At 35.1% G+C, this 26,113-nt stretch overlaps 1 protein-coding gene across 5 annotated transcripts in view; it reads right to left on the reverse strand.

Moving 5' to 3' along the window:
• Window positions 1–26,113, reverse strand: part of RPGRIP1L (RPGRIP1 like) — a 96,158-nt gene that overhangs the window by 53,061 nt on the left and 16,984 nt on the right. For all 5 annotated transcript variants that reach the window (XM_058527824.1, XM_058527823.1, XM_058527820.1 and 2 more), the window contains 8 exons: window positions 18,832–18,937; window positions 16,438–16,584; window positions 15,033–15,106; window positions 8,450–8,589; window positions 3,144–3,250; window positions 2,863–2,913; window positions 2,020–2,199; window positions 1,371–1,488 (listed from right to left, as the gene is read on the reverse strand). In XM_058527824.1, coding sequence (XP_058383807.1) covers window positions 1,371–1,488; window positions 2,020–2,199; window positions 2,863–2,913; window positions 3,144–3,250; window positions 8,450–8,589; window positions 15,033–15,106; window positions 16,438–16,584; window positions 18,832–18,937 — 923 coding nt within the window. The remainder of the gene's footprint in view (window positions 1–1,370; window positions 1,489–2,019; window positions 2,200–2,862; window positions 2,914–3,143; window positions 3,251–8,449; window positions 8,590–15,032; window positions 15,107–16,437; window positions 16,585–18,831; window positions 18,938–26,113) is intronic.

The following is a 26,113-nucleotide window of genomic DNA, read 5'->3' on the forward strand; positions in this document are numbered from 1 at the left end:
ACAGAATGCAGAAGCAGATGTAAAAACCCAGCTGTTTTCTATTAAGCCAGACACTAAAAAGATCTGCAAAGATGTTAAATAATTTAAAAAATTTAAAATAACGTCACTCCTATTTTTTTTTTTTGGTATGGAAAATACAGCTTTTTAAAAATAAAGACTGTAATTTATGTTAACATATAATGGGTTTATTATTTTAATAAAGTATTTAAAAAATTTCTTTTAATTTTTAATATGATAAATATCATAAGCATAACTCATATAAATAAAAAGCCTTTGGGATCCTCAATAATTTTTAAGAGTGTAAAATTACTGCTGGCATAGATCACTGAATTAAGCATTGTATGGCAGGGAAAGAGAGACAAAGTACTTATCATTGTAGAAGTTATAATATCGCAGTCACAGAGAATATGCAAAACTCCAACAGTGAAGAACACTGTTCTTCAAATCCCCATATATATATATTTATTTTTTTTTGTGAGGAAGATTGTCTCTGAGCTAACATCTGTGCCAGTCTTCCCCTACTTTGTATATGGGATGCTGCCACAGCACGGCTTGATGAGTGGTGTGTAGGTCTCCGCCTGGGATCTGAACCTGTGAACCCCGGGCCACCGAAGCAGAGTGTGCAAATTTAACCACTATACCACGGGGCCAGCCCTCAAACATATTTTTTGAGTATATGATAAGGAAAGTGGTAAGTGCTAAGGTAGTGTTTTTCAAAGTACAGTCTTGCGCCTGCATCTGGATTGCTTGGAGTTATTTCTAAATACACAGAATCATGGGCCCAGGATCTCTAGGGATGGAGCCCAGGAAGCTACCTTTGAAACAACTTCCCCACAGGATTTCCATTTTTGCTCAAGTCTGAAAACCAGTGCAAGGGCATTTCAAGTAGAGGCATGGCTAGGCGTAATCGGAGCCAGCCTCCAGGCCAGGGCGAGCACTGAGTTGGATTCTGAAGCAGGGGAGGCTCTATCTTGGAGTCAGGGTAGAAAGGAGGTCCAGTGAAGCAGACAAAGGCACAGTGTAGGACTGAACAAGATATCTGACAAAGAGCAACAGGCCTTGTTTGGCTGAGATGCACAGCTTGCCTAGAAGACAAATTAGCAATGAGGTGGTCAATTAAGTCTGTGGTACTTTATGAAGTACTCTGAAATCTTGCCTGCAACACTGAAATCAAAAACCAGTAAAGAATTACTAAAAATTCTTGAGTATAAAAGAATCAGAGAAAAACAGCCTTTCTGGTAAATTATTATAGTCATGAATTGGAAAAAAAGAGCAACAAGAAATCATGAGTGTAGATTTGGATGACATTTTCAACTGTTATAAAATCCATTCGTCTAGTTACTGGAGACAAATAACTGTGCACATTGTACCTTCTAGTTTCTGGATGCGTGCAGCCCTGAGATCAAGAAGATGAACGTACTGTTCCACTTTGAGTTCATAATCTTGCTGCAAATTTTCCATCTTCTGGGTCACTGCCTCAACTTCCATCTAAAAAATAAGAGATAAGTTTAATACTTATGACTAGTTTCATATTCATTCTTTAAAGCAACTATGACTCAAGCATTTCCTAGGAATACGAGAAGCTGTAAACCATGGGTTCCTGACCTCAAATAGCTTACAGTTTAGGAAATTATGCTTGGCAATGTCCATAAATCAGAAGTAAAATCAACAAAACTCTGGATTCCTTTTTATGGAGGTGATTTTCCTGTTTGCTAAAAGCTAATATAACATGTGGTTGTGGCAGGACCTCAGGATAACTATAACCCATTTGCAAAATGTGCTAACTAGTAAAGATGAGTTCACTGCCACTATTTGTTCTTTAAAACCAAGGACTTAAAAAAATTTACTTGTTTTCAAACTATTTATTCTAAGTACCTAGTTACAAGGCTAAATTCCAGGCATGTGGTAATACACGATAACAAGTTATAACATGATAATACAAGATACTGCTTAGAAAAAGTAAATCAGCAGTAGAATATTATAGGAAACCTACTCTCCTGATTTAGTGTATTACATTACCTGATAATCTTTATTAATTTTATGTTGCATAATTAGCATGTTTCTTGTCTTTTCAAGTTCTTGCACTGTTTCTGCATGAGTTGCTTGCAGGTCTCTCATGGAACGTTCTAGATCTTTATTAATTTTATTGTCTACTTTCTCTAAAAAGGAAAGCTCTCCATTTTTCTGTGATTTTTGAGCCTAAAACAAAAACATGTTTTATTACGGAAACAAGAGTTTCTAAAATGTAATCATGTAAGTTAATACAGCTATAGCAAGAAGCAATCATTAATTGAAAACAGATATATTTCCATTTTCCATCAGGAATAAAGCAGTCCTGATATAGAAAATATATTTGGATAGACATTTGGAACAATCACAGAGAAATAAAAAAACAGTTCACTACTTCACGACATAAAAAAGAATCATGTACATTTATTTCTATTTCTTTATTTGATTAAAATCTACACTGGGATGATCTAAAAGGAAAGAAATGCATTTTCTTGTGTCTTCTTGTAAATAACAGAATATCCTAGAACTGGAAAAGATCTCCTCGTACCATTTATAATTCAGTAATTTATTTAAGATAATAGGGTATACCAAGGTCTCTTAGGACAGAAAATTGTTGATTAGTTTTATAGTGAGGCATTTGTTAGAGTTGGAGAAAGTGCTTTAAATAGAGTTTTTGAGGTCTATTTTAATGTAATTTTGATGTCATTATGAAATATGTATATGCTGTAACTAAATGCTGACCACTTTCCTGAATAATTCATTCTCCAAGTATAAGGGTTACAGATCAGGGTCATCATTATGCTGAAACAGTTACATGTGACATGAAATTCATAGTGAAGTTCGGAAAGTTACCTTTACAAGCAGGAGAGCTTCACTCAATTCATCAGCATTAATATCACTCTCCTGCAAAAGACAGAGCACGTAAAAGCCCACAATGAGGTAGTAATGTAAAGTACAAGAGACATTACCTCTATGCAGATTTTCCTCATGGAATAAAAGCTACCTGACATCATGAATTAATAGTCTAAGTAATATATTTGTATTCTTTTGCTTTGTAGTATGGTGTTTTCTCTACGCATAAAATATTTACACAAAAACTTGGAGTTCATTTCCTAAACAAGAAAGTAGTTCACCTGGTGGTAAAACTTCATGCGGTTTTTAAGTTCATCAAGTTGTTGCTTTTGTTCCAGGTGCTGTAACCGTAGTTCTCTATTTTCTTGAATGAGTTTCTCGTTTTGGTCTTAAAAATGAAGTCAACACAATTAGAATAGTAAGTGAGAATGAGGTATAAGAACACATTTTAATTAATTTAAGTCCTGATACACACCAAGCTCAATCTACTATTGTTCCGGTCAGAGAGAAAACTGAGCTAGCACCTAGACAAAGGCAGCAGGGGAAGGAGGAACAAGTGAACACCATCATGTGTCTACCATATGATTCACCTGCTTATCAAAAACTTGAGACTTAGGTTCACAGTATTAATATAAGGAAATTGTGGCCTCTGGGACTTCAAAGGAATATTCTATCTAAAATATCTAAGAAAATATGTTTCTAAATCTATGATTTTTACTTATTTATTAAGGGTCCTGAAAGGCATGCAAGAAAAAATTTTTGTCTTTTAGTTTTTTAATTGACTTCCTTGAATTTTCTTTTCCCAATTTAGCATAAAGTCTTTTTATTAAAACAAGATAACTTCTCTGGTAAGAACTCTGAATCCATAATTTTAATCAATCACACTTTTAACAAATCTGTTAAGATAGGAGAAATGGATTCTCAACCAGTGCACAATAGTATCAATAATAATTCATGTGTGTTCTTTATTCATTGAGTGCATGCTATTAACTAGTAGGACATGGACTCAGAGCTACTGTTAAGGAAGGAGAGAGGTTACCTTTGCCTAGCACTCATTTGCCATGACCCACAAACAGGGGTATAGGGCAAAGCTACAGAAGACAGTAAATCCATAAAGAGACTATTTTTTCACTCCTTGCATTAAATATGCTTTACTAAAAAAAAAAAGCATAATAGCTTGCTAACAAATCTATTTTTCAATCGCCTGTTCTTAAGCGTACCCTTCACTAGAGTTCATGGTGGTGGTCAAGTGTTCTCCTCTGTTGGCTCCCTGTGGACTAACTCTAAACCATGGCATCCACAGTGTCTCCACTAATTTCATCCTACTCTCAAAGATTTATATTTATCATAAGTCCTCAATTCAAGTTGTATATTTTTGTTTCCTTTTCTTAAAAAAAAGGAAATCAACGCATTTGCCAAGAATTCTTTACATGAATACATTTGCACGCTGACTGCATTTTATACAAAAACATGTTTCTGACTTTTATAATGCTTTGTGTTTCCCAAGCTATAAACACTACATATAAAAAGTGTAAATTATCCAGTTAAGAAGAAATGGACTAAATTTAGATATTTTTAATGTCACATATTTTCTGGCAAACCAAAAAGTAAAAACAAACAAAAAGCTGTGACCCTAGGATATGCAGAGACATTTTAATATCAAATAAACACTTTTATCTTATTGATGAAAGGTTAAAAGGTTATTCTAGAGTATAAATTGCTAATATTTAGTGAACTAAATGAGGGAATTTCCAAATGTGAATAATACTTGGAAAATTTGAAGATAAAGGTCATATACTTGTCTTTAACTAAAAATTAGGATTAATAATACATATAAATTCTTGAGACAAACTTGCCTTTTGGTTAGAGCGTATTTTATATTGATTAAACAACATCTAGACAGAATGATGAGGTAACAAAAAGAAGGTAAATATAGTCAGAAGGACGTAAAACCAAAGGTTCCAAGGATAATATACTCTCCTTCTCTGGCCAGCAAAACTTTTAGGAGTTCTGAGGGTGAGTTCAAGTGTGAAGAACATTATTATTGCTCTGTCTTCTTCCAGATGCAGGGTATTTCCATTATTACATCTATGCTCTAGTTTTTCCATTCCTTCCATTTTTCAGAGCAGGGTCCTAAGAACGATATGCTAGTAGGGATAAATAAACTTATTCAAATGTTTCTTCCTTTACTGATTTTTGTTTCAACAACTATGTCCCCATTATATTGATATTTTTTAAAACTAGGCTGTTATCAGTGGGAAAATAACTTATTAGTGGGAGAAGACATTACTGAATACCAGTAACTTTCTCCCTACTGAGTTTAATGTAGAATTATCCACTACATTTTTCTTTTCTTAACCTGTTTATTGGGGATATAACTCCTGGGTCCATAAAAAGTACAGAGACGCTATAGTTCAAAGAGGAAATAGACTTGCTGAATTGTAACATGAAAAATCAAGGCACCCCTGTACAAGACGAAAAGTAACCTCCTTAGCTGATGGTCTGACAAAAGGCAGGTTAAGCTAAGCAGCATTTTAGTCCAATGAGACCATTTCACTCTTCTAAGATTGTGTTCTTCAAGCACAGCACTAATAAGCAGAGTGCAAAGAACAATTCAACTAAACAATTTTCAGAGCTCCTTTGTGCTAACATCTTCAGCTGTGATCAATATAACCATCTGCATTATGCTGAATTATGCATTTCAGCTAAAGATAGAAAGGAACTTTCAAAGGCAGGCCCTCAGACACATGCAGTTAATTTAAGCATTAACCAAATGCAAACTGCATCTACATATTCTTCTCCCACATATTCACACAATCTGAAACTAATTTGTACCTTGAATAAAGAGGTGAGTACTCTCTAACAATAATTTGCCAGATAGATGAATGACTACAAGAAGCCAGGGAAACATCTTCTGGCAAAGAACACTCGATACATGAAAAGGCAAATGTGTGAAGAGACTTCAAAGTAAAATTAAACAATTTTAAAATCTCTAATACCAAAAGGAACTTTCTAAATATTAAAAGATTTCCTTAAATAGACAATTTCAATTCTTTTTGTTTAGTATTTCCCAGGAAAAACTGGTTAGAGGCTGTAATATTTTTCTTATAATTTATTGTAGCATTTCCACAAAGAAATAAAAACTTAAATCATTAGACCTGTAAATTTCAGGTATGCCAGCAAAAATAACTAAAATAATGGTCACATTAGAAAGAAAGACTCAGTTCTGGCAATTTTTCTTAAGCAAATTATTGGATAAATGTGTAAATATTTGTATAGAAAGATGTTCAGAATACTTAAAAAACTGAATCGATTTAAAAATCCATCAATAGAAGATTGTTAAACAATCTATGGTACATCTTCACACTGGAAAACTATGATACCCATTATAAATGATGATGATGTGGATTTGTATTTATACTCAAGGAACAATTTCATAACACAGTAAATAAAAAAGCATGTTATAAAACCATATGTATACATATAGAAACAACTCTGCAAGTACATCCATAAAAATAGTAATAGTGAGTATCTCGAGGGTTGTGGGACTGATTTATTTTTAGGATTTTTTTTGTCTATTGGTCGTTTTTTTACAGTGTACATGAGGTATTTTTATTATTCAAAAATACATAATAACCAGTAAAAAAGATGAGGAATAGACTAGTTGCATTAAAATAACTCAGCAATTATTTTAACGATTTAAAAGAACCCTCAGAATGAATTCAACAATAATAAACAAGTTTTTAAAAAAGGCCACCCAGATTCTATCCTCTTAAGAAGAATTTCGTTCCAGACTCCAATTCAGATGTCTAAAGATAAGAGGTTTGGAATTCTTGATATCTAGGGAAACACAGAAAGCACAGACACATGACAAGTTTATTTCATTTCTCTTTCCTTTAGAATGAGCAATTTATATCTTTTTGGAAAAGAGAAAGGGAATATAGAGCACTTCCACTTCAGTGAACAGGAATTTATTGAGCAACTGCTAAACAAAGCACTCTATTAGGTATTCGATACTGCAACTGAACTCAGGAACTAGGACTTCTAAGTAACCCACCCGGTCAGAAATCATGTCACCATTTTATTCTACTCTTCTAGAGTACAACCTTCTAGAGAAAAATTCATAAATCATCACATTTAATTACTTGGTGAATAAATATTCCACATATATTTCATTGAAGTTAAGACTCCATTGATTATAAGATGTGTTCCAATTTCAGACTTTTTTTTTTTAAATGGATTTTTTTTTTTGAGCAAGATTAGCCCTGAGCTAACATCTGTTACCAATCTTCCTCCTTTTTTCTCCCCAAAGCCCCAGCAGATAGTTGTATGTCGTAGTTGTACATCCTTCTAGTTGCTCTACGTGGGACGCCGCCTCAGCACGGCTCGATGAGCAGCGGTACATAGGTCTGCGCCCAGCATCCAAACTGGTGAACCCTGGGCCACCGAAGCAGAGTGCGTCAACTTAACTGCTACGACACCGGGTAGGCCCACAGACTTCTTAAAATGTTAAAAAAAATGTCAGACCATAGTCTTAAAATTTATCACTTATAAGATGCATCTCAATTTCAGAGATGTTAAAATGGGAATAAATCTTTCTTATAGTAAATGAAGTATCTTATAGCACTGTGATCTAAATCAATATACAGAGTACTGACTAGATATGCAATTTTTTAAAAAACTGAGCCTGCATTAAACTTTTAAACGTTCTCACGCAACTGAATGACAAATTTTCAAAAGGAGCAACCTTATTATGACATCACCTGGTTTATCTAGTGGATGAGCAAACAGATACAACATTTGAAGCAAATATTTCCCTGGTTGTGCATTTGTGTGTCTATGTATGTGTGTATAATACAGTCAATCAGACATCTACTTTGATTATAATTATTTTACTTCTAGGAGACAAGAAGGGTGATATCTGTGACTTATAATATGAAACTGATTAATGATTATTATTCTAGCAGGGACATCTTGACAAGGCTTCCTGGTATTTAAATTCACTGTCAGGGAGTAGAATTAGACATCTTATTATCAGAGAACCTCCTTGCTCGACTTATCAAAAACAGCAAGCAACTACTTCTGTGACTGTCATCTTACGCTGCTTTGTGTTTATTCCCACTGCACGTGCCACCACCTGACACACTACATATTTACTTAATTATTGTCAGTTTCTCCCTACTGAATTCATGTTGCATGAGGACAAGTCCTTCGTTTTATTCATTGCTGTATCCCCAGTTAGAACAGTGCCTACCACATACTGGTACTCAATAAACACTTGCTGACTGTTGAATAAAGAAAGGCTCAAAATTTAGGAAAATTTAACAAATTAAAGACAATCTGAATATGAGTAACTCTGAGAAAAAATAATTTCTTCAGCATATATGCTAGGCTGAATAAAGGCAAACTGTGAGCAACCAATAAACTCCTGAAAGTGGGTGGCTGTTAATACAGGCTGTGTCCCCCATACACAGCCAGATGCTGGGCAAACCATTAGGCACCACACTAAGTACTGATGGAGCCAGTGAATAACAGTGAATAACACCGATGTCTGAAATGAATAAGTCAGTAGTCATTTTACATGTACCTCTTTCAGTTTTTAATCTGTCAAGGACTTCAGTTTTGTCTGTTAAGTCGCATTTTAAGGCAGTCTCGAGTTGAGCAATCTGTACTTTCAGCTGCTGTTCCTTTAACTTCCATTGCTCTTCATGGGCAGCACTGAAGGCACTGCAAAACACACGTGACATGCAAGGAAAGCTTGGAAATCAGCTTCAACCGAAAATAATAAAGAGAAAAGCTTTTAGCGGCACAGAGACCACTGTCATCATGTCTTAGGAATTAAGTAAACATATGCTGGTCTGCTGCTGTTGAAACCAAGGCGCCTTTCTCAGGCTGCGGTTAGGGAACATGAAAGACTTTGTGGGATGAGCAAAGGAACTGGCCTTAATTTAGAGCTCTAAAGTCAGAAAAGTTGGCAGTGTGCAGCTTTTGTGGGACTAGTAAAGGAATTCAGATACTGTACATACTCCAGAGGAATCCACAATCCTAAACCTCAGCAATCGACGTCGGACAAAACCAATGCCTCCCACGTACAAACCCTCTTACTAGAAGAAAAGGGACTCTCCACCTGATCTTTAATTCTAGAATCTGAAACTTTTAAAGAGTCTTTGATAATAACATAGTCACAAAACACTGGCCACAAAATGATAGCATAGTGAACTGCAAGACGGCAATTTAATATTAAGAAGTGGTGATAATGCGGTTTTTGTCCTAAAAAACAAAGAGCAATAGGCTGAGAACAGTTTTACTTGCAACACATGATTGGGATGAAAACCCAATAAGAACACCCTGAGAAAAACGATGAAGATAGAGTTTTTATTCTTCAATAAACGCGTAGCAGTTTAAACTATCGTTAAAATCTACTAACAATCAAGACCCTGCACACCAGAAGAACCAGTTGAAAAAGAACTAAATGGTATGCAGAAGGTATACACTCGACGTTCATTTAGGCCAGTAATTCCCAGAGGCTGGCCTAAACTAAATACTGGTGCTAGACCAGCTGCACTAGGAACACTTAGAACATTTAAAGATAAAGATCCTGGGGCCCAGGAATTTGGAGTTCTATAAAACTCTGCAGGTGATAGCCAGGTTTTGCAAAAACTGATCTTGGTCTGTATTTCAGCAGAAAACTATTATCTGTGAAGCTTGATATGACTGAATAATCATCAGCAGCTTTCACCCTTCTACTTATTTTAAACCCAGCAAATGAAACAAAAATTTATAAAATCTGGTTTTGTGCTGATGATGAAGTAAATGGAAAAGAAACTTGTTATTGAAAATTGCCCTTAATGTTGCTCCCAGCTAGTCCTGAGGTTTTATTCCAAAAGAGATACTTTTCTGGGAGGCATAGCTTTCAAAAGAACAAAATTGTGTATTCATTTTACATGTTGAGTGTTTTTACTGCATTTAAAATAACATGACCTTAAAAATAAATGGAATTCTAGAAGTTTCTCTAAATATGACATCTGTTTCTTCTCTCAATGTTCTCATTTCACATATGGAACTTCAGAAAATACATGGATCTGATATACCAATATTTTAAATTAATTTTATCAAAAGTACAAACACCTAAATGAAATCTGAATAAAATACATACTTTAAATACTAAAGTAAAAAATATTCCTTTACACTTTTATTTTTAAATAAAGAACAAACATAATGTCTGTGTCTGGTCAAATTACATATACCAAACACATACATATATATGCATGTGAGCGTGCACGTGTGTGCGTGTGTCTTGTATTATTAAAAACATGTACTACCCGGAAAAAAAATTAGCATGATGGAATAGGCACAACTATACATTATATCAGATGCCAAAAATTAGAAACAGTAGTGTTCCAACAGCATTAGTACCAGCAAAAAGATCACCAACAGTTAATCTGGCAGAAACATCAGAAGCTGTGTGTGTTTAAATTAAGAACAATTTAGCAGCCTGGTTTTTCCAAACCCACAAAATACTAGTGTAAATCAGCATAAGTCAATCTGAATTTAGTCCACGGCTATCTTCCCTCTAAATTTAGGATTACATTCCACTGGAGTTTCATGAGGAATTCCTTTTGAATTTACTGTATTCCTCTATGCTTGGAGCCATCTGTGTAACTATAAATGGTGAACCACATCTGGCTCCATTTTCTTTGTAAAGGCTGTGTACATGATTAAATCTGCATTGGAGAACAGTCTTTGAGAACCTTTTATTCATGAAAATGTTTTTGTACGTTGCCTACAGTGACAACCGAGGAGGGATCATAGTTGGTCTCTGTGCACATTTCATCGTCACATTATGTCACAGGAGTGATAAAATGTCCATCTGCAGTAGAAGGCTCACTGGTGCCTGTGGTCACTGGCACGTCCACTGGCAGTCATGGATCAGTGTACTCTAAATACACACCCTTGATCAACAACATGATAAGACTGAAATAAGAGCTGAAGAATTCATCTCCACCCTAAGGTCTTTTCTCTTACAGAAGAAATTCCATTTATTCCAACATTCAAGGGCATCCTAACGTGAAAGATAGGGAAGAAGCTCTAAATCATGCATCAAGAAATCCATAGGTACTTTAGTTAGGGCCTAATGGAAATTAAATGCATATTTACATTGGGACATTTCACTTACTGAAGGAAAAATGATGCCCCAAATGTACTTGGTTTGATTTCTGGGAAGCACAGAGTGCTCATATTTGATCATACGAGCTTTCATGATTCCTAGAAGATTGTAGGGGACAGGTGCTCACTTTATAGAAATGGAGCACAGAGAGACTATGGGTAGTTGGCAGTGCTCCTTTAAATTTTGAATATTAGATGACTATCACATTGTAAACACTCAATTCACCCAATTCTTAAAATGGTTTATATCATCTTCAAAAACTAGATCAATGTTCAAAAAATGGGCAGAGGAAATGAACAGACACTTCTCCAAAGAAGATATACAGATGGCCAATAGGCACATGAAAAGATGTTCAACATCACTAATCATCAGGGAAATGCAAATCAAAACAACACTGAGATATCACCTCACACCCGTTAGAATGGCTATAATCACCAAGACAAAAAAACAACAAATGTTGGAGAGGATGTGGAGAAACAGGAACCCTCATACACAGCTGGTGGGAATGCAAACTGGTGCAGCCTCTATGGAAAACGGTATGGAGATTCCTCAAAGAATTAAAAATAGAAATACCCTATGATCCAGCTATCCCATTACTGGGAATCTATCCAACGAACCTGAAATCAACAATCCAAAGAGGCTTATGCACCCCTATGTTCATTGCAGCATTATTCACTATAGCCAAGAAGTGGAAGCAACCTAAATGTCCCTCGACTGATGATTGGATCGAGAAGATGTGGTATATATATATATACAATGGAATACTACTCAGCCATAAAAAAAGACAAAATCGTCCCATTTGCAACAACATGGATGGGCCTGGAGGGTATTATGTTAAGTGAAATAAGCCAGAAAGAGAAAGACAAACACTGTATGATCTCACTCATACGTGGAATATAAACCAACACACGGACAGAGAAAACTGTATTGTGGTTACCAGGGGCAATGAGGGTAGGGGGTGGGCACAAGGGGTGAAGGGAGACATATATATGGTGATGGACAAACAAAAATATACAACCCAAAATTTCACAATGTTATAAACTATTAAAACATCAATAAAAATAAATAAATAAAAATTTTAAAAAATGTGAAAAAAAACTAGATCAATGATTTTTGTTTAATAGGCATTAGATTAGTGTCTCTCAGGGAGTTAGTACCTTAAAATCACCTTTAACAGATTCTCTGGATCCAATCTCAAATTGACCCTGAATAGGATGGTGGTGGGGCGTGGGGAGGAGGGCATGTGGGGAGGTTCCAGAGGGTTGGTGAAACCTACATTTTGCTGTTTTCCAGGTTATTCACATACATTATAGTTGAAGGACTATTGCATTCATCAGTTACATCACTCTACAACTATACTAACTTCAAAAATGGGACACAGCTTTACTATATTACAGTATAGAGTTTCTCTCTGACCAAATAGATTTAATGGCAAAAAATTTATTCTGAATTTTAAATTGAACATTTCTTAAAGTTATACTTATTTCTTGGCATTGTATCAAAAACATTTTAGCATATTAACAAAGGCTCATACCAAATACTAACATGAGGGTTTTATCTTACCAGATGATTCTCTAATATGTCATATGTCAAGCAATAAACACATTTAAAATTTCATCTGAAAAAGGAAGATGAGAATGCAATCTGCAAATCATTTTTTTCTCCTGAAAATGAGCCAATTTTGAATAACAAACAAATGCTCTCCTTTTAAAAACATGCTATCACTATGACTAACCAAACAGAGTATATGTAGTTTTTGATGAGCATTAGTTGTTGGCAATGATGAGTAACAGTGCAATGAAACACAAGAGCTGTAAAGAATCTTGGGGCAATGTTGATTTTTGTAGAGTTTCTCCAACTATGCTTCTGAAAACATATTATATATTTAAAAAATTGTATTAGAGAATTTTATAGTTCTGTTTACTACCATGTGTGCCGGTTGGGTTTTGTGCTTAAGTGACATTAATTTTCTTCTGACAAAATGTTTTGACACTCATTAAACACATTTACTTCCAGACACCTCACACAAAATTAAAGGGTAAACAGCATAATGAAGTCTGTTTTTAATGTGACAGGAAAAAAATGTAGCTCAAGAATAAAACATTAAAAACAAACCCTTCAAAGTCAGATGTACACTCTTAGATCATCTTCTAATATGGAAAGATAAAGTTTCATGGTGATATAATAAATATGAGAAAAACATGTCTTTCTGAAAACTCCCTGTCTGCATTATTCCCCAGCTAAGTTTAATGTTTTTTATTCCAAGAAAGTATGTTCAGTAAATCCACAAATTGGAGGGAAGAAGCAAATGTGTAAGTAATGGCCAAATGGCACTTAAGAATATTCTTGTATTAAGACCATTTTAGATTATTTGAAATTATAAGACGTTGAAGATAAATATAAATCAATAAAAACTTCTCAATGTATGACAGTTCTGTTATTCCATGAAGGTTTCCCTTTCACATTTATAATTTTCCAATGCAATTAAAATCAAAGAGAGAGTGACGCACATGGGAAAAAGTTCAACTAAAACTGGGTTTTAGTTCTATACTGGAGTCTTCGCAATGCCATGTGACTCTGTACAAGTCTCTTCATTCTTCTTGAGTCTCAATTCCCTCATTTATAAAATATGGGGATAACATTATTTTCTCTGTCATATAATAGGGTGGTTGTGTGATCTGTTTACCGAAATTTAAATTTTTGAAACACATAACTACCAAATACTTAGATATATGTCAATATAAACCTATGAACTGTTCTATAGAGATGGAAATATAAAACAGGAGGTAGAATAAATGCTTTAGGTAAAAATAATTAGGGCTGGTGAGAGAGGAACTAGAACCAAGCACCAGGGCCAAATGATTTGGAAGGGGGTCCAAGGCAAATCCCACATAAAGATTTTTAGCCAGTCCCTCCTTGCTGGAGAGCCCCAGATATTTTAACTGATGTCGGAACCTACTATTGCTAACCCATATAATGAGCCACTGTGCAAGGATAATCAACACCAGTAGGTAAACAACATAGATAATCTATACCACTGGAGTGACGCTTGATATTAATTCAGGTATCTTTTCAAAGTAAAACAAAATAATAAGCATATCTCCACACTCTTTGGGTATGATTTGTTTACCAAATGTAAATTTAGTTTACAAACATACAAAACATAAAGCATACAGTTAAAAAGGTAAAGATATATCTGTAGATCAGATGGCTACTTTCTGATGTTTCAGAATATGATCAATAGAAGCAACTGTTGAATATCAGCTCTAACATATATTTCACTATGTATTAAATTTACTTTCATGTAAACCTGCATCATTTATCAGTATCATATACTGAAAAGACTTAAAAATACACACACACACACACACACACACACACACACACACACAGATATCTGTATCACTTAACTAAACTTAGCTGTGGAGTAGAATTTTGCTTCTAGCATTACAAGAAGGGATTAATTTTTAAAATACCACAATTATGAAGCAGATTAAAAACCAAAATTGGAGCAGCTCTTTACAATTTATCTTGAAATGTGGAAGGAACAAGGGCCTGGAGAGACCAAAAGAGATTCAAATACAAGCTCTATTCCTTCATAGCCTTAAGAATGCAGGCAAGTTACTTAATTCTGTTTTATTTTCATTGTCTGCAAAACAGGCATTTACAATACCTACATTCCCAGGTTGTCGTGAGGAATTATAATAACATATGTAGAGTATTTAGCACGGTGCCTGCCAGCCTACAGTTTGTGTTCAATAAATGACAGCAGTTGTTCCTGGCAACAAAGCAATATGGCTTTCTCAGTAACAGGCCACCACTCAGGTTAAAGAACTTATTACCAATGCTTAAAAAAGCTTATTTTTCTTTTCTAATACGTACATATTTCTTACAATCATCTGCTGCTAATTCTTTAATCAATATTAGATATTCTGACATCCAATGCTTTGACATACAAGATCTCTTATAAGAGAATGAGAGAACACATGGAATCATGATTTACCTGTTATAAAGTTTATCATAGTTTTCCTTTAAAAGTTCCCGTTCCTTTTCTAAATCATTAATTCTATCCTGTAGCTAAAATAAAAAGAAAATTACACGTTAGGTCATTAACATATAAAACCTCAAGGGGTTAAAGAAAAAACATGAGAGGAGGCTAACATGTTTCAGTCTTGATTTCTAAATTGCAGCTTCGAACTAGGCCACTTACATTGTTTGTGTGTAATTTAACATTGATGTTTTCCAAGTTGTTAAGTAAACACGAAATTAATATTTCTGTTTTAATTTAGTAGAGACGTATGCACTGTTTTATGGCAACGTGTGCCAAAACTCAATAAAGAATGTGTTAAAAGCTTGCTGTTAAGTCTGGGGAAACACAGTATTTTTTACTTTCCTCTCTGATGAATTCTATCATTATATTCATTTTGTATTAATTTCCAATTGGCCCATAAAAAATAAAAAGATTGATTTTTCTTTTGGTTCATGGTTCAAGCAAACTGTGTCAATCACTATTTACTCTGAAGACACAATTTCTCATGTTACCTACAATTTACAAAAAGCCAGTAGCACATCTTTTAAGTAAATGAATGAATAAATAAAATTGTATACCTTGCTTTATCCCACTGAATAATATCTTTAGAAATAAACTCGGGGTAATGATAATATCTTTATGACTAAAATGTAGCTTTCTGAATTTACTTCTGGTATTTATGCTTAAGTTTTATTCACCAGTATATTTTGTAGTCACAACCTTTTCCCGTGAATCAGAGTACTCTTAAAATTCATTACCATTCTCAAAATTCTCTTTTGATGCTAATATGAGACACAGTAAAAGCTTCTCCCAAGATCAGAATAGAATCTAAGCATCTTATTTCATTTCCATTCTCTTTAAGAACAAGTTTAACAGACTACAGGAAAAGATTGTGCTAGCTGGGAGACATGAGTAGCAACAATAACAGGAGGATGAGTTTTCAAATAATTTCCTAGAAAAAAAATTAAATAATTTCACAAAATCGCTGACGTTGCAGAACAGAACATCCTTCTCCTCAGACACAGATAGATTCCTATAACTTTCTTTTGGTGGCTTAAACGTCCAATAAGATGTTAAGGGTGAGAAAGTTAAGTTCCACAGGTAATCTGGCGTCAGTTTCCAAATGTCATGTTTTCTTTTCCCTCCAGGATCCTAATCCTTTAGAAAGATAGTGGATCTCAGCCACTGCAAGTATTTTTAAGCACTGATTTGCCATGCACATAATATACTGACTATATTGTGCTGTGCTTATTCAAGTACCATGTATGCAGTTTAGAATTTTTAAATAAATACATTTGAAATGTCTCTATTTTACTTTTTCAGCACGGTTACAGAGAAGTTTTAACGCCACAGGTGGCTAGGCTCTTTGGGGGCTCACCTCTTCTATCTTTCTTTCAGAAAACGTCACGGAGTGTAACTGTTTCTCAAGACGGCAACATTTTACACGCTGCTCTTTAAGCTGCAGATTCAGCTCATCTCCATTTGCCATCAAGGCATCATGGCTGATCCTGAGAGTTCTTTGCTTCTAAAAAACAAAAAGAAAATCCTTTCAAAATTATCTTTGGATTCTGCTTTGAATAAATGATTACAATTTCATAAATGAATTTACTCCTGAAGTTCAGGTTACAGTTTATTCTTCACTTCACAATGTACGTGTGCTACTTGTCCATAAGAGACACCCTTGACCTAAGTGTTTGAGGAGGAAGAACACCCAGGCTTATCTTAGCACAGAGTCACCTAATGCAAACTGTTTTTGTCCTTTATTTTATTCTCTCTTAGTTTTTGACTTGTTGATAGCGACCAGTGAGCAAATTAGTTTTAGCAATTCTTCTTCCTTTTGCTGTGGCTACAGTGGTTGGATACGCTGTCTAAAAACGCTGTCGCACAGGTCAAAAATAAATGCTGACCACAGATATTCAAAGGGAAAGGATCTGTCACCATACCGTATGAACAGCCTTGGAAGGTTAGCTTCTAATTTTAATACAATTAAGTTAAAATTTTCAACTCAGTAAAACAGTTACTAAAGTCTTCTTAATTTTTAAAATGGCCCATTTATGACTGTTTTAAATGCAATTTTATACACTTAAATGCCACATACTTCTTTTATAAATGAAAAAAGGTGATTACACTACAGTCTTTTCATGGGAACATACGACCATAACACGTAATGCCTCACCTGCTAATTAAAGTCACTTCAGTTCTACTGAGTGCTGCCTCAATCAGTGGAAAGCAGCATGGCTCCTGTCCCGCTTGAGTCCGGTGCTGGTCAACCTTGGTATTACTGTAGAACATTAGCTTTAACTAGCTTTTCTGGGCTTCCTCTCTCATTGAAGCTGTTGGTCTGAACCTCTCAAATCTCTACCCAATGTCAATCCTCAAGAGAGGCACCTGTGCTACACAGCAGACACCTGTTATGCCAGTATTTAAACAAACACCTGGCATCACCGGTAAATGGAAATCCAAATGGTCAAAGTGATGAAAGAATGTAAAATCAGTGTTTAAGTCCTTTCATAATTCCTTATTTTAGAAATGGCTTTCAACTACATGTATTTTTTTGTGTGTGTGTGAGGAAGACTGGCTCTGAGCTAACATCCATTGCCAGTCCTCCTCTTTTTGCAGAGGAAGATTGGTCCTGAGCTAGCATCTGTGCCCATCTTCCTCTATTTTGTATACGGGATGCTGTCACAGCACGGCTTGATGAGTGGCGTATCAGGTGGCACCTGGGATCTGAACCTGCGAACCCTGGGCCACCGAAGTGGAGCGCACGAACTTAACCACTACGCCACCAGGCCAGCCCCGACTACATGTATTTTTAATCTCCCTCTTTTATCTATTTGCAGACAGCACTATTATTCCCACTCTCTAATTAGTCTCCTCTCTCATAAGCTCTCATAGTTATATGGAAGGTAGTTATTACTCGACATTTAAGGAGGTTCCTGCAGGATGGAAAACACTATCCAGAGTATGGTTTAAAAATACTTATCTAATTCAATAGTAAATTTAGGCTTCAGATGACCCTATGCTTTACATCAATTTACTGCTTTCCTCGTCTCAATACTTCAAAGGAAGTACTGCGTAATACGAATTCTGCTCATCTGGAATGTTTTGGAGTTCATTAATTCCAGAACCCACGTTAATTATGCAGTGCCAATAAACAGGAGCCCTCTGATGGCACATCTCTGTGGGGCTACAGTCCTTGTTAAAACAACCATGGGGAAGAAGAGCCCCAAGTACGTCAACCTGAATGATTAAGATTTAAAATAAATACACTGATAGTTGACATGATGGATAGTCAAATACTTTCTGATAATGGTAGTGACAAAACAAAACAAAACATCAAAGAAAGATTTAACAAAACCTGATTACTGACCTACCCGTAACTTTCGTCTATCTTGGATATTTCATAAATGCTTAGAACTGAAGATATATGCAAATACATCTAAACCTTCAGTGCTATGTGCCCATATGAATTCAGACAAAAGGAGTTAAAAATAAATTTTCTTGGCACGAGATGACTTACGATAAATGTGTTTATAATTTTAAGATGACACAGATATTTATAAATAGTCCAAGCAGCTAGTTATTTCTTTATTAAGTTATAAACAACAAACAATAAATGAAGTAAAATTATACACACTTGAGAATAAACAGACCAATCTAAAAATTACTTTTTAGCGTTACAACCATTCTACTTAAAAAAAATACAACTTGAACACTATTTTTGAACTTTTGTATCTATGTATCACCATAATAAAATAAATTACCACAGTACCTCTTGAAGCTGAATAAATTTTCCTTCCATTACTGAAAGAGCATTGCTTTTCTCCACTAGTTGCTTATGAAGCTTGATCATTTCTACATTGTCCCGAATGTTTGACCTTCAGTGATGTTTAAAAAAACAGAGAGTAAAAAATGCAAGGTAAAAGAAAAAAAAATCTGTGGTAGAATCACAATTTTTCCTTGAATGTTATCTAGAAACAAGTTATACACTTGCATATCAGTCACTGAGGTTTTTAGTTTATTATACACTTAGGATAGATTTATTCTTTAAAACCAACAATCATCATTCTTGAACTTGCGTCAACTCAGACTTTCAGAGTTTGAAGGGAGCCCCAAATCTGATGACTTGTCTCACATCTACAGTAACTGACAGTATGATTTGAAATCATTTTACAGTGTCCTGAAAGACAGTGCAAAAGCACATCCGTCTCTAGCACAGCAATCATCCCACGACCAAACTTCAGATTTATTTTAAGGAGGACTCTCTTACAACTTTTCTCTAAATGAAAAATATGCAACGCAGCCACTCATCTTCCCACCACTCCCTCAAAATAAATGGTATCATAACATTACCATTTATTGGAGTGTCCTCCTGGAGTTTAAACTTTTCAAAATATTTCCAAAAAAAGTGACTTAGCATTTTATACTAGTAATGCCCAAAGCTGGCATCTAAATATGCTGCAGATGTGCCTTTCGCTGTAAGAGATCATTTAACGTCCACGGGTTATACAGAAACTCTATATGCTACAATGCTAGTTTGTATTTTTCCTACTGAGATTAAAGTAAATGTGGAATTTAACAGGAAGATCTTGTTAAAGGTTAATCATAGATCTAAATGAATACCTGTTTTCAAAAGGCATTCATTGTCCTGACGGAGTTCCATCATTTAAGAGGTTTTACAGTCAAAAGTATTTTAAACATTGTGAAGCTGGGTTTTGGACTTCATTTTTTTTTAAGAAAAATAAATCTAAAAATTTTAAATTCAGAAAATTATTTCAGTATTTAAAGTAAGTAATTTTACTTCCAAAACTTATCTCATGTACACATATTGGAAAAATTGTCACAATGCCCTACTGGAACCAGAAAACGGACTACAAAGCTCACACATCTGTAAACCAGCTGAGGACTTGAAACACTTAATTTTCCTCTTTGATATTTGAAAGTTCATTGTATTTTGGCATCGGACAGTTAGTTGTCCTCACACAGAAGATAAACAAGTCTAAGAACCTGGATCTTGCCCAGGGTACAGTCTTAACACAATGTTAAAATAATTATGTGTCTAAAACATGTTATCTAGTAGTTCTGAGCACACAGTCAACAGTACTCACTATTATTCCCCTTAGTATTATCTTTACTCACTAAAATAAATTATAATATGAAGGGAAAACTATATTTGCAATATCTAAAGAAAATATTCACTTTTTTTTCATATTTAGAAGTCAAAATACAATTTATCTGTTTTCCCCAGAATTACTTTGTTTGACTGCTCAATAGTGAGTGACATTTATTGATATGCAAGGACAGAATAGTATTCAAATAATTCAAATAATTCAAATAGTATTCAAATCTTTCTTATATTTTCATTTATAGCTGATATTTTACTTTCTTGTTTTTAAGTATGTTAATATCTCCAAGAAGGTATATATATCTCTGAGATATATATATATTAGATATATTTTAATAATAACTATTATTTAATAATGTTAACAAAGAATTAAGCCCCAATAACTCATTCAGCCACAAGGGGTCACAGAAATAATGGGTTTTAATTTTGAATTTTCTTTGTAAGGCAAAGACTAGTAAGTATCTTTCAGAAACTTTCAGTGGTTTAATTGGTGGATGTTTTCTTGAATATTTTCCTAAACTCTTGGGAGATTAAACTTTTCAAAATACTGCCGAGAAAAGTGACTTACTATTTTATACTAACATATATATTTTAAATAATTTTTTATAATTTTATACTAATATATATAATTTATTATATATGTAATATAATAATGCCCAACAAGTGGGCACAAATACAACATAAATAGTATTTAGAAAACAGCCAATAATAATGTGGTACTTTAAATAAAAAGTCAGTTCGCCAGAGAGTACACCTATTATGGGACAATGCAACACCTCCAAGTCTTTAATAATTATTTTTTAAGTGTCAGTTTTAGGGGCCATATAGATAATAGTCATTATTACCACTGGATATTTTTTAGGATAACAATAGAAGGAAAGGATGACCTGCTGTTAAGCTGCAAGTGTTGAGTCAATGATATAAAGTACATAAAAGGTAAAATCAACAATGTGATGAATGTGGTCTGGCCATTAGGAAGGTGTACAATGAAAAATCATCTCAAACCTGACAATCAACTCAACATTTTTACAGAGATGAAATATGGTAAAAGAATAAGGGTCGAAGGGAGAGAGAGAAGAGGGAAGGAGACGTCACAAAAAGCTGACAAGGAACGTGAGAAGGATGCTGAAGACAAGACGGAGCTAGAGTCATTGCTAAATGGCCTGTCCAAGACCTCTATGCACATGGAGGAAGGCCTCAGGTTGGTTTCCTTGGAAGAACAGAGACAGGGCTAATTCTATAAGCAATATTTTAGGTGACCTCCATATAATATTCTCCTGCCTTGTTCCATGCACTAGGATGGGAACATCAAATCTTTAGGGTTATGACATTTTAACAGAAAGAACAACGCATAGTAAAAACATTCAGATGAACTCTGACAGTCATGCACCAGTTCATATATGCTGCATTACACTGGTAAAATGATCTGCAAACAGATATCAAGCTTACTAATTAAGTGCTTTGTAAAAATAAATTTCTCAAATTTTTCAACAAGGATTTTGAAAAACCTAGGAACAATTAAGTTGAAAAAGGCAGTTTCTTTTCTTTCTTTTTTTTTTTTTACACACGTTATTTAGAATTATGATCAAATCTTCTAAAACTATGAAGAGTTGTTGGCCCATCTCTAGATTGAAAACAAACTGAAATAAATTAGATTTTATGTTGAAAAAAGTAATCCAGCTCAACAACCTATGTGCCAAGTTTCTCTCATATAATTTGAAACAGTCAAGCAATAAACTCTGAAAAAGGAATTTCTAATGGAAGCCTTGAAAACACTTGAGTCCAGCTTTGCTACTGGGTGCCATTAATAAATTCAGAAACTTAAAACCTCAGATACACTGGAGAAGGAAAAACTTTCAGTGAAGCTATGTAATGTATAGCCTAATATGAAAGCTTAAGAAGCAAAAATCTTTGCTCCAGTGCAAGTCTTTTATATTTTATTCCCCAGACACACAACTCCCTCACCCGCCCACTGCCCTCAACCCCCATCGACACTTCATTCTTTGCTACAGTAAGATTATGAATGTTAAAAAAAAAAACCTAAAATGTTATAATATAGTACTTAACACCATTTAGAAGAGAAGGCTTTAGAATATAGAAGCTAGGCTCTGAGATTCTGGAAAGTAGTTAGGTAAAATATTCACGAGATAGAATGGAGAGGCTCTTTTTTAGTAACAGTTTTAGGCTGACTAAAGTTGGGGGATAAGGTTGAAAGTAATCTTAGGACCAAAAAATACTCTACAGTTCTATTTTTTTTAACCATGGCGGACATTCTGTAAGTGTATTGTTGAAAGAAACGTAGGCCTATCATAGCTCTTATTAGGCATACACAGATAACAATCACTAGCAAGGCACCTCTTCTGAATAGAATTACAGAAGGCCGCTAGTAAATTAAATGGAATAAGCGTCACTAAAATGGCTGGAGAAAGTCTATTTGAAAGGTAATGGTTTTGCTCAAGACCGCTACTTGAGTTCATAGATGAAGACAGTGCTCCTTGATTTAAGACGGCATAAAGGAAAAATTTTGTCTGTGTACGTTTATTTGCCTCTGGATCATATCTTTCTGGTAGTGTTGGGTCAAAATACAAATCAAACTCAGTATTTTCTTACTCTCAACACCCACAAGGAATGGAGGGGGGCAGTTATGTCGAGCTCTCTACATGCATATAATCACATTCTTATGAAAATGGAGGGAGCACACCCAAGGACTGGGGGGGGGGACAGGAAGAACCCAAATCCTGGCTCATCTTCTTAAGGGGACCATTTTGATGATCCAGTTTAACAGATTTCAACTTGCAATGGGAATCTGATAATTATATTCAATATATCAAAAACCCCAATGGGAAATGTAGATTTACTGGCAATTGAGCTGCAAAAGTGAACTAAAGGTTTTGTATTGTTTTTATTTTTTGGCAGAATTACACCAAGTCAATCCAATAACAGGTTATTTTACAATTATCAGAAGCAATGATTGGCATAAGTCTTTGATGAATTAAAAAAAGGAATAAATTAATTAATAAATATTGCTTATTTAGTAGACAAAATCTTTCAGAAAAAGGTCCTTGGGGATAAAAGTGGCTGTTGTTTAAAAGGTAGGGAACCACTGACCCATTTCAACCTCTTATTTCACAGTGGAGGTAGCTACCTGAGGCTGAGAGAAGTAAAGAATTTGGCCAGAGTCCTTAAGTGAGGGAGCCAACACTCGAATCCAGTTCTAAGAGATAAGAGAGAAATTCTTCCCACTCTTCTAAGTCGCGTCCCTCCTCTGAGATGTTCTTAAGTTTTAGCTTTCCCTCCATTCTCATGTATACACTAATAGGCTAGCTACTATTAATTTTGACAATTTCTGTGGTTTATATAAAGTGCTGGGAAAATGTCAAGCTCCTGTCACAGAAAAATCTTAGATGATATTAATAAAAAACACAAGGACAAAAGAAATGGTATTTGAGTGTGATACTTTTCACTGGGGTAAGGTATTCAAAATGACAGTTAAGAGCTTGGTGAATATATTTTTTAAAAAAAGCAGATCACCTCCCTGTGTAATAAAATAATGTTTGCATGGTTATCCCCAGCCCCAGTTTCCCTTCCATCTGAGAACCAGATGTGCCCTCTAAATTAGGGGGCTGGGCAATTAGACAAATCCAAATTGAGGGGCATTCTGCAAACAACTATCAATGGACTGGAAAAGACTGGGGCACCACTCTAGAATAAAGGAAACCAAAAAGACATGACAAATACATGATCTTTGATTGGATACTAGATCAAAACAAAACCAAAATAGCTATTTAAAAAAACCAGCTATAGGGGCCGGCCCCATGGCGCAAGCGGTTAAGTGTGCGCACTCCGCTGCGGTGGCCCAGGGTTCGCCGGTTTGGATCGTGGGCGCGCACTGACGCACCGCTTGGCAAGCCATGCTGTGGTGGCATCCCACATAAAGTGGAGGAAGATGGGCACGGTTGTTAGCCCAGGGCCAGTCTTCCTTGCAAAAAAAGAGGAGGATTGGCTGATGTTAGCACAGGGCTGATCTCCTCACGCACACAAAAAAAGAAAACAAACCCAGATACAAATGACATTATTGGGACAACTGGGAAATTTGAATATGGACTGTGTATTAGATGATGCTACTGTATCATTCACTGTCAAATGTCTTGAATGTGACAGTCGTATTGTGGTTATGTAGGAGGATGTCCTTGTTCCTAGAAGATACTTGGAAGTATAAAGATGGTGAAATGATATATGCACCTAACTCTCAGGTGAGAGAGAGAGAGAGAGGGTGAGAGAGAGGGAAGGAGAGAAGGAGGGAGGGAGGAGACAAGAAGAAAGGGAGGAAGGGGGCTCACGCATGAGCATGCAGAATGCAGAACAGGCTTGTATCGTTCACAAATATGCAAAGGGGTGAAAGGTACGAGAGTGTTCACAGTACTATTCTTACAACTTTTCTGTAGGTTTGCAATTTTTCAAAATGAAAAGCTGGGGAAGAACTCAGAGTGCCAGGAAGTAATCCCGTGTCTGTGCACAGAGAGGAAAGATGGAGCCCCTGGAGCCAAGCTGTTTCTTATACCGGATGGCTCCAAAAGGCCTGTTTTAAGATTTGACAGTCTGCTGTCAAGCAAAGGGAAGAGGGCAAGTCAGAGTGTCAAACATTTATCGGTTAAATTTCCTTCACTGGGACATTATGGCACTTACATGATTTTTAATTAAGAAGGTAAACACCCTAACATTTACTTAAAAAAAAACAGTACAAACTAGTTACACATTTGGTAAGAGTATAAATATTTTTGGAGTTGAAAAAGTCAACAAAAGGTAAAACCATTCTGATTTTAATGTTCATGTACATGTGTTCACTGGTTACTGCTTTGCATTTAATTTAAGACGGCCTTTTTAATAAGCAGAAAATGTGCATTTTATATTGTTTAAATTTTAATATGGATTTTTGTTCAAAACAACACAGACATTCAGGCTACTTGTAAATGATACAAGATTTTTTGCTAATGAGGCATTATGTAGAACATATGCAAAAATCACAACTCAGTCTTCCAAAATAGACCACAATAACAGGAAAAAACATGATTTTAATAAAAAAGAGCAGCACTGGGCTTTTACTTCAAAGCAATTAAGGGCTTTGGATAACCAAAAGTTTATGTCAAGCTGATGCCAAACCAAACTGGTCTATTAAACACATACTATGAAGAGTTTCTGTAATATTCTATGAAAAGGCTCTTTCCCATAAATATCAAGCAACACACTCTGAAGATTACAACTACGTTAGGTTCATGTTTGAGAACAAGGAGTCCAACATCCAGATCAGACTTCTAGAATTTCAAATCTGAAATAATGTATCCGTGAAAGAGAAGTTTAAATATGTTTTCCATTTTGTGATTTTTCTCTACAGTAAATTATACCAAGTTTTATGTTCTCCCCAACATTTTTTTCAACAGTTCTCCATTAGTCTCAAAAAAATTGCTGTTACACATAAAATTTTGAGCTATGTGTAAACATATAAGAAAAAAAGACTTGAACACCCTTATTTGAAATTATTTCTTCAGTTTTTCAACAACTATATTTCAAGAAACAAGATGCTATTCACTACAGGTACCCTTCTTTCTAAGTAAGTAATATGTAATTTTCAATTTTATAAAATCAGTGAGGTAGGAAACAAAATTGGTTTATTTCTTTGGCCTCTGCAACAAAAGTTTCTTTACCCGTTAATACTCATTTTGTTTCTACTTCTGATCCCTTTTTTTTTTTTTTTGTGAGGAAGACCAGCCCTGAGCTAACATCCATGCCAATCCTCCTCTTTTTGCTGAGGAAGACCGGCCCTGAGCTAACATCTATTGCCAATCCTCCTCCTTTTTGTTTTTTTCCCTTTTTCTTCCCAAAGCCCCAGTAGATAGCTGTATGTCATAGCTGCACATCCTTCTAGTTGCTG

This window comes from Diceros bicornis, chromosome 32 (genome assembly GCF_020826845.1).
Source record: "Diceros bicornis minor isolate mBicDic1 chromosome 32, mDicBic1.mat.cur, whole genome shotgun sequence".
NCBI lineage: Eukaryota > Metazoa > Chordata > Mammalia > Perissodactyla > Rhinocerotidae > Diceros > Diceros bicornis.